The sequence below is a fragment of the Schistocerca piceifrons genome, chromosome X, assembly GCF_021461385.2.
Source record: "Schistocerca piceifrons isolate TAMUIC-IGC-003096 chromosome X, iqSchPice1.1, whole genome shotgun sequence".
In the NCBI taxonomy this organism is placed as follows: domain Eukaryota; kingdom Metazoa; phylum Arthropoda; class Insecta; order Orthoptera; family Acrididae; genus Schistocerca; species Schistocerca piceifrons.
In genome coordinates, this window is record NC_060149.1 from 787,139,729 (window position 1) to 787,150,240 (window position 10,512).

At 37.8% G+C, this 10,512-nt stretch overlaps 1 protein-coding gene across 7 annotated transcripts in view; it reads left to right on the forward strand.

The window, feature by feature from the left end:
- The window catches only part of LOC124721462 (ligand of Numb protein X 2-like), a 579,832-nt gene extending 569,731 nt beyond the window's left edge, over nt 1-10,101 (forward strand). For all 7 annotated transcript variants that reach the window (XM_047246450.1, XM_047246451.1, XM_047246453.1 and 4 more), the window contains one exon: nt 7,609-10,101. In XM_047246450.1, coding sequence (XP_047102406.1) covers nt 7,609-7,744 — 136 coding nt within the window. In that variant the 3' untranslated portion in view covers nt 7,745-10,101. The remainder of the gene's footprint in view (nt 1-7,608) is intronic.
- Nucleotides 10,102-10,512: the final 411 nt, after the last annotated feature.

The window sequence follows — 10,512 nt, forward strand, 5'->3', positions numbered from 1 at the left end:
TTAAGCACTCATGACCTCCATTTTTTTACCTCTGCTTTTGTAAAAGCTAAAAGCATACATACATGTTTATTGTTTTATTTGTTGCCTTCCTTGGGGTAGTGATGTGTGTGCAAAGTGGGACTCATGTTCATGTCCTCCCAGCATTCCTCACAAGAAATGACAAGTTACTGTGCATATACTGTAGCATTTTCTTTGTTTTGCTGTATCCCTGCACATTTCAGTTTGTCTGTTACTACAGTTCAATTTTCTAAGCTTTAACTGCAGATTTATGTCCCACTTTCCTTTCACTGGTTACTTAGTATACCAATTCATTTATTTGTAGTTTTGGTACTTACCATATGCATGCCCAACAGTGGTTCCAGTAGATTGACAGAGATTGAGGCCAGGAGGATTTTGGGGGCAAAAGTTGTGTTGCAAGCATAACTCCCTACTACATAGTTCAGGAAAGCTGATGCTGGAGGGGGGAGGGGGAGATCCATGACGTGGGTTGTGAAGCAGCTATTGAATTCAAGCATGTTGTGCTCAACAGTGTGATCTGCCAATGGGTGACTAACTTTGCTTTTGGTTACAATTCATTCTGATAAACTGCTGTGCTGGTGGTCATCCTAACATCATGTGCTTTGCAAAAATAAGACATGGCTGTTTCCATAGGTGGCCTTACCTCTGATGGAATGGGAGAAGCCTGTGACAGGACTAGAGTAGAATGTGCCAGGTTGGGAGTGGTATAAGGATGGACCAAGATGCTGTGTAGGTGTCTGGGTGACAACAAATGATAATTATTTGGTCATCCCACTGGTAGGTACCAAGGAGTTGGTGGGTTCTACGACAGAGAGTAAAATAATGAGATGCATGCATAGTGTTCGATAAACTCCTTTCACTTAATTTTAAAATGCAAGTACAGATCAACACCCAATACAAGTCTCTGAGAGAGGCCAAGTCTGTATATCCACAACTGTAACAGAGGCTGAGTGACAACGACACTGCAGGGTGCAGATGACCTCATGTTGATGCCACAAGGGCGGCCAGTATGGCTATGTTATCAGCACAGTCACAAAGCATACAAAGACCATGAAGGAATCTACATTTCGTAAACAGATTCTTTAACAATAAATTCAAATCTTGTGCACATTGGTGTTAACCACAAGTGAGAACATTATTTATTTTGAAACAGACATTGTAAATATTGTAAAAAATCAGGACACAGGTGGGCAGGCATCAAAATGGGACACTCGTGCTTAAAAAAGTGTTTCAGTATAAAAAATCGAAAGACATTCACAATGAACATGAACCAGTCAGTAACTTTTCATGGTCAAACTGTAATGTGAATGATCTTTTCTGCAAATGAAAAATCTTTATCTGTAACATTTTGTGTTAAGAAAGTGCCATTGACATTTCAGATTAACCAGTTTCCATAATTAATCTATCTACAAGTATATAAGAAATTAGGATTTCCAAAATTGAGTTTCAGAGTTCACTATTTAGCTACAACAGCCAACAGAATCCAGGCAAAGGTCAATTTATTACAGATGTTGCATAGGAGCAATTTACCGGAGAGGGCAGATTTATAGTTGTTAATTCTCAGAAAGTAAAAAATTTGCTGGGACTTGATCCCTACAATAAATGTGATCTCACCGTTCATGAGGAAGCAAATCAAGAGTCATACTGATGTTCCAATGGAAAAATTGCAGCAAAAATATGTTAATATCTTTTTCTGAAGCAACAAATAAAATTAACACTACAACTCACACACCAAGATGAAACAGAATGCTGTGTCAAAAGCTTGCAAAGCACACAACATTCGCTTGGCATTATTTCAGAACAGAACTGAATCAGATGCATAAGATCCCACTTGGTGAAACAGTAAAATGAGAAGAAATTAATATTAGTATAACAGTAGCTGGAACAATAGCTACGCTCCTTGCCTTATTGACAAACTTTCATATAAAATAAAATTCAGACAACACATCACTTGACAATAATTTTAATTGGAGGGATTTTACCACATAACAGCTGAAGCATCTAAACAGATATTGATCTACAATGCAGATGTTGTCAGTATTTGGTTGTATCAAAATAAAATAGCTGATGAAATAGGTCACGATGAATGGCTGGATGTCAGTATCTGAAGGGCACAATATTTCAGCAACCAATCGCATCGCCATCATTATGAGCATCATCAGTGCACCTGACGATGGCAATGTGATCGCTTGCTGAAATATTGTGCCCATTGTACACTGACATTGGGATGTTATCCACAGAACTATTTTGTCATGAATTATGCTGACAGAATTTGAAGATTCACAATAAAATAGCTGTTGTACTTGGCTTACTTTCACTTTGTAATATGCATGTGAGGTAATTTTTTTGGGGTAACTCATCAAGTCAAGCTAATGTTTTCAATGTTCAAAACCCTTTAATACAAATAACTTGTGGCGTGAATTCAGGAATATCGCAGTGCGTTTGAGGAACCAGGGGTGTTAACAACTATTTCCCAATATGTTTATTCCTTAATAGAAATGTGTCGCAAATAATATACCTTTTTTCAAACTGACTGCTCAATTAATGAAATCACTACTACAGAAAATAATAATCTACTTAATGATATAAAGTTAACTTCCTTTTTGCCCAGAAATGTGTATGTTATTCAGAAGCATGCCTTCTCAGTTGGCAGCCATAATAAGTTTATCTACCAATAAAGTTCAGTTTAAGTGGAGCCCAACAGATTTATTGGTGCCCAACTCCACCCAATTGATGAATTTCTTAGCAGAACCAAGTTATGTACACTGGTGAGACTGAATACTGCCTGGTGATGTTGTAGGCATGTGACATGGTAATGAAAGTGTATATGCAAAGCAGAGACAAATGAAGAAACATTCTAGCAGCAGTACAGGCTGCAAATTGGGAAATCTGCTGACTGTTACTTTAACAAAGGGCAGATTGTTATGGCTTGGCACCTGGGAACAAATGTCTCAGAAACAGCTCAGTCAATTGGCTGCTCACTTGGTATTGTTCTGTGCATCTACGAAAGTGGTTGAAGTACTGTGAAACCACGAGTAGGTAATGAGTAGATGTCAGACATCCACATCTCACAGAATGTGGAGGTTGGAAGTTTTTCCGCTCTGTAAAGCAAGATAGGCAGTGACTTGTGGTTGGTCTAAGGGAAAACAGTGCTGGTGCACTCACAAGTGTTTCAGAGCACACCACTCAGCACACAGTGTTGAACATTGGACTCCACAGCAGACAACCCCTGTGTGTTCCCACTTTTGTCTGATGACATCCTCAATTACAGCTGTAGTAGGCACGGGATCATTGTGTTGGACTGTGGCTCAGTGGAAGTGTTTCACTCTGTTGGATGAATTATGTTTATTGTTACAACAGGTCAGTGTTCATGTCCTGATATTCTGTCATCCAGGTGAACTGCTGCTGCTCAAAACATACACTGCACGTCAGATGCAGGCTGGTAGGGGGCAGTATTATGCTGTGGGGACACTCATCTTGTCTTCCTTAGGGCCTGAAGTAGTAATACGAGATACTGTGACAGCTGTGGACTATGTGAACATTATTGTGGACCACCAGCGTCTCTCCATTCTTGTTGTCTTCACTGACAGTTTGTGTCTTCACCACCAAATTCATCTCATCTGAACTCTACAGAACACACCTAGAACAGTACCAGGCAGCAGCTCCGCACTTGCATGACCTGTGCATAGAAATCTCATGCCACATACATCTGGAAGCCTGTTGAGGACTTACGGAATGAATGCCACACAAAAAATCCTGCTATCCAAAGGTGGAACAACACACTATTCAGTACCTCCTCAGTATTTAGGCAATCTAATCATCAGAATTTGACTGTAGCACCACATTTCAAAACCATCTAGTCTCTTCTTGTCTAAACTGTTTACCGTCCATTTTTCCTTCGCTACATGGCTACATTCTCGACAAATACCATCAGAAGAGGCTTCCTATTACTTAAATGTATGTTTAATGTTAACAAATTTCTCTTCTTCAAAAATGCATTCCTTGCCATTGCCCATCTACATCTCTCTACTTTGGCCATCACCAGCTGTTCTGTTGCTCAGATTGCAAAACTCATCTTGTACTTTTAGTGTCTCATTTCCTAAGCTAATCCTCTCAGCATAGCCTGATTTGATTTTACTACATTCCATTATCTTTGTTTTGCTTTTGTTGTTGATCATCTTGTATCCTCCTTTCAAGACTTACATTCCATTTAACTGTTCTTCCAAGCCCTTTGTTGTCTCTGACAGAACTACAGTGTCACTGGACAACCTTGAAGTTTTTATTTCTTAATTCCTACTCCAAATTTTTCTTCGGTTTCCTTTACTGCTTGCTCAGTGTACAGATTGAATAACATCAAGGATAGGCTACAACCCTGTCTCACTCCATTCTTAATCAGTGATTCCCTCTTACGCTTCTTGACTATTATAACTGTCACCTGGTTTTGGTGCAAGGTGTAAATAGCCTTATGCTCCCTGTAATTTACTCCTGCCACCTTCAGAATTTCAGAGAGAACATTCCTGTCAACATTGTCAAAAACACTCTCATAGCGTACAAATGCTATAAATGTAGGGATGCCTCCCCTTAACCCATATTCTAAGAGAAATCGTGGGTTTAATGTTGCCTTGCATTTTCCTACATATCTCCAGAATCCAGACTGATCTTACCTGAGGTTGGCTTTTACCATTTCCATTCTTCTCTAAAGAATTTGTTAGTATTGTGCAACCATGACTTACTAAACAGATAGTTCTGTCAGCACTTGCTTTTTTTTAAAAAAAAATAGAATTATTACATTCTTCTTGAAGTCTGAGGGTATTTCACCTGTTTCATACATCTTGCACACCAGATGGAATAGTTTTATCATGTCTGGCTCTCTCAATGGTATCAGTAGTTCTGGCAGAATGTTGTCTACTCAGGGACCTTATTTAGACTTCAGTGCTCTGTCAAATTATTCTCACAATACTTCTTCATCCTCTTCCCTTTCTATTATGCTGCCTTCAAGTTCAGATCCCTTCCACAGAACTTCTATATGCTCCTACTTTCAGCTTTCCCTTCTGTGCTTAGTACTGGTTTTCTGTCCGAGCTCTTAATATTCATACAGGTGGTTCTCTTTACTCCAAAGGCCTCTTTAATTTTCCTTTATATGGTTTGTATTTTTACCCTAATGAAATATGCTTAAAAATCCTCAAGTTTGCCCTCTAGCCATTCCTGCTTAGCCATTTTGCACTTTCTATTGTTCGCATTTTTTTAATGTTTGTATTTATCTTTCACCTGCTTCATTTTCATATTTTCTGCTTTTGTCAGTTAAATTCAATACCCCCTATGATCTTATGCTGCATTTCTTTCCCTTGTGCTAGTCAATTGTTGCTTAATGCTCCCTCTGAAATTCTCAGCAACCTCTGCTTCTTTCAACTTATCCAAGTCTGATGTCCTTCATGTCCTGCCTTTTTGCAATTTCTTCAGTTTTAATCTACAGTTCATAACCAATAATTTGTGGTCATTTCACATCTGCCTCTGGAAATGTCTTATAGTTTAAAATCTGGTTCCAAAATCTGTCTTACCATTATATAATCAGTCTGAAGCTTTCCGGTGCCTCGAGGTCTCTTCCATGTATACATTCTGTGCAAAATTCTACCTGGCGGCTTCCTCTATTATTCCTTTTTCCCAGCCCATATTCACCTACTAGTTTTCCTTGTCTTCCGTTTCCCATTATTGAATAGCAGTTCCCCATCACAATTAAATTTTTGTCTCCCTTAAGCTATCTGAATAGGTTATTTTATCTCTTTTTTTTCCCTGCCTGCTTAGCTGGGTAGTAACATGGGTGCCTCCCATGCAAGCGGGCCCTGGTTTGATTCCCAGCCGGGTCGGAGATTTTCTCCGCTAGTGGACTCTATGTTGTGTTGTCCTCATCATCATTTTATCCTCATCACCGGCACGCAAGTTGCCCAATGTGGCGTCGACTGCGATAAGACTTGCACTTGGTGGCCAAACCTCCCTGGATGGGGCCTCCCAGCCAACAATGCCATGCGCTCATTTCATTTCATACATTTTTTTCAATGTCTTCATCATCTGCAAAGCTAGATGGCATATAAACTTTTACTGCTGTGGTGGGTGATGGATTCCTGTCTATATTGGCTGTGATAATGCATTCACTATGCTGCTCATAATAGCTTACCTGCATTCTTATTTTCTTATTCATTATTAGATCTATTTCTGCATTACTCCTATTTGATTTTGTTTTTATAACTCTGCATTCACCTGATTAGACGTCCTGTTCCTTCTGCCACCAAACTTCACTAATTCCCAATAACTATCTAACTTCCACCTACCCATTTCCCTTTATTAATTTTCTAACCTACATGCCCAATTAAGGGATCTAAAATTACATGCTCCAACCTATTGTACACCAATTTTATTCCTCCTGAGGATGCCTGGAGATCTGAATGGGGGATATTTTACTCAAGAGGATGCCATCATCATTTAATCATACAGTTGAGAGGCATGCCTTCAGGAAAAAATTACGACTGTAGTTTCCTCTTACTTTCAGCCATATTGTAGTACCAGCACAGCAAGCCCATGTTTGTTGATGTAAACAAGGCCAGATCATTCAACCATCCGACTGATGCTCCTACAGCTACTGAAAAGGCTGCTGCCCCTCTTCATAACTACACTTTTCTGACATCTCAACAGATACCCCTTGCTTGTGGTTGCACCTGCGGCACAGCTATCTGTATCGCTGAGCACATGCAAGCCACCTCACAAATGCCAACGTCCATTGTTCTTTGGGAAATGGGGGGCGGGGGGAGGGGGGGGGGGGGTAGGAGGTGAGGAGGTTAATGACCTGTAATAACCAGTATACACATTGATCACTGTACTTGAATGAAATAGTGCAGAAGATACATTACATGTAACACTAACATTATTTGATATTATTAATAAATATTTGATTAATAGTATCAAATCATGTGAGTTACATAAAATATGACTTTTGCACTATTTCATTGGAGCAATGTGATCAATGTATGTGTGGGTTAGATGACGCATAACTACTGTAACCTACATTTACATGTTTGTGACAAGTTTGGTATTACCCTTTAAATGAAAGTGTGTTTCATATTTTTAGTTATTACATACCTGTGACAATGATATTATGTAGGGTCTACAAAAGAACATAAATATCTCATTTGTTAGTATATATGTTATGAATTCTTGTCTTGTAACATGTTCGACATCCTTGAGGATCTCCTTACCGTGAATTTATGGAACAAAAAATATATTTGATCTAATGTTTGTTCTGCAAATAAGTCACAGAAATATTCACTGCTTTAGCTCTTTATTTCCTTCATCCTCAAATGTTGAGAGTGTGATTTTCTGTATTTGAATAAAATACAGAGAATTAAGATGTCATCTATACAACACAACCATGTGTATTCATGCCGCCTCCCCCGCACGCGCACACACACACACACACACACACACACACTCACTCACTCACTCACTCTGTAAACTTCTACAGTTACAAGTTAAGTTTAGTTCAAAAAATTGGTACCATCGTTGGAATTGTTTATCTAATCAAATGTTTAATATTTGTAGGTGTGGAGATCGTCTTTTGGCAGTGGATGGACACAGTCTGGAGAATGTAAAACATTCAGCGGCAGTGAAAATGTTAAAACAAACAGGCAGTAAGGTGACTCTCGAGGTTGTCTCTTGGCTAGGAACAGAGTTATAAGTGAAGTGAATATGTTTCCAAAAATAGAATTATTGCATTGTACTTGTACTGAGGACTGATGTGGTTGGTGTTTTAGCCCCAAAGAGTTGATTATTTCTAATGTTTGTGATCTGAGTTTCTGAAAAAAATGTGTATTGTACACATTTCCAAAAGTCTTCTAACAGTTATATCTGTGTGTATGTGTACATATGTCCATCTACTATTTTATAAAATGGTTATTTCATAAATTCGTGAGAAATTGAAGTAAGACATGAAAAATTTTACTATAGATGCTATTTTGTATACCAGAAATGACAAATTTATGGCATTCATCTCAGATATCAATATGATATTAAAAATTTCTATGTGCTTAAGATTGGTACACACCTCCAACAGTTAGATTTGTACTATTCTGGATGAACAGTGCTATGTCAGATATTACGTGGTAGCATGTTGAATTTTTAAATCAGCCGTGGAGAAAAAAAATGATGTTGCCCTACATTGAGGTGCTTCACATATATTTTAAGATCCTCTGATGTCAGATTTATGTTTTGGGGAGCACAGACTATGAAATTGGATTGAAATTTCTTACATAACAATACACTTGTGCTAATAAATTTGAAAACTTATGCTTTAGACAAGTACAGGGTGTATGTGTATCACATACTTTTTCATTTAACTGGTGGAAAAAAATTAAGTTGAATATCCCATGTACTCTGTTATTTCATGATTTGCTGTATAAGAAATTGGACCACTTTTGCATCCATATTCATCATTTTCCACATTCTTGTGATGTATGCAGTTAGCTGTTACACCTATAATAATGCAGCTACTTGATTACTTCTATTATCAAATAAGAAATAATCTTATCAATGTTACATCTTCAATATTGTCAGTGGGACATCACAAGATTTTGGACAATCAGACAATGGAAACTCTAGGTAGGAATATCAACACTGTACGAAAAGACAGATTGCTACTCACCATAAAGAGGACACGTCAAGTTGCAGACAGGCACAATTAAGACACTTACACAAAGTTTTTGGCCAAGACCTTCAGCAGTGAAAGGGACACACACACACACACACACACACACACACACACACACAAAAGAAAGCACACCTTACACACACGATTGCCCTCCAGCATCTGCTGGAGTTGCTGGTTGTGTGTGCGTGAATAGTGTGTGTGTCTCTCTTTCACTGATGAAGGCTGTGGCCAAAAGCTTTATGTAAACGTCTTTTAATTGTGCCTGTCTGCAACTTGAAGTGTCTTCTTTACAGTAAGCAGCAACCTGTCTTTTCCAAGATTTTGGACAGTCATACTGGCAGACTGTTTTGTTCCACTGAAATTTCTGCACAATAGTTTTCTTTAAATAAATGTAACTAGTAGCATTGTTTTATAATTTGACTTTTCCCTGTTTTGTTGCTGATGAATAACACTGACTATATATATTAAATTATATAATTTTATTTTGGAAGAAATGACAGCATGTATTTCACAGTTTTGAGATTGTGCTATCTTCTTCAGATAAATTAATGTCCTTTTTATAGATGCCCATCTCAGAACATTTCCAGCAGCTTGACAACTAAATTAAACTTCGCATTAAAATGGAGCCTTACTATGTGAGGTCACATTACTGACTTTCTTTTACCAGAACATCTCTCATTGTAGACCACTGTACAGATTGATAGATAAAATTTTAAATGAACTTATGTCAAAACAATATTACCTTCTGTAAACTAGGAATTTGTTTATAAGTGGTCTCCCCCCCCCCCCCCCCCTCCCAATTCTCTCTGGAGGGAGAGCTAGTAGTACCTCAAAATTCACTTGTTTTGACGTAAGTTTTAGTGCTGTATAGTGATTTATACTTACAAAGATTGTTGAATTATACACTTTTTGTAATACCTACAGTTCATCTATTCTTGACTGTTACTATGTTTTGATTACTGATAGCCACAGACAATTTTCTGACAGTATTTTGATTGTTCATTTACACCTTTGCTTAGATGGCAGATAGAGGAAAGCATAGTTCCTTTGCCTCCTGAGGTTACAGAATAGAATCTACAAGAAGTAATTTTTACTATACTTCTTGTGCCTAACAAAAATTTAAGTGTTGGTGGTAAAGTATGAACTGTAAAAGACTTAGTCATATATTTTCTTACTTTCTGTATGGGTGCAGTTTAATGTACATTTGTGTTCACTTGACGGATACATTATCAAATTGATAAGAGATGTAAGTGATTTTTATATCACTTTTACACCAATCTCCATTGTGGCAAACAAGTGTTAAAAATATAAGTTATGAGTAACACCATATTTTAAGGCCACTTGTTTATTGGAATATAGATCTAATAAAACACTGGAGGAAATATAAATGGTATTTTTTACTCTTCCATCTAAATCCCTGTACCTATTTCTACTGAATATTATAAGTATATTTTGTTTCCATAGGAATTTAAAAAAAGACTAATGAGTTTGTGATACCAGCACTAATTTTTTATGGATGCATATGTCCATACCTTCTGGAACTAAAATCAGAATAAATATAAGAATAGATGTGGAAAGTTTAGTTGACTAAACCTCCATCAAAAAAGGAAGCAGTACTGTATTATTGGAAGTTTGGGACATTACGTAAGAAGAATCTACATGAAACTTCCTGGCAGATTAAAACTGTGTGCTGGACTGAGACCTGAACTCGGGAAAAGGTCCCGAGTTCGAGTCTCAGTCTCGCACACAGTTTTAGTCTACCAGGAAGTTTCATATCAGCGCACACTCTGCTGCAGAGT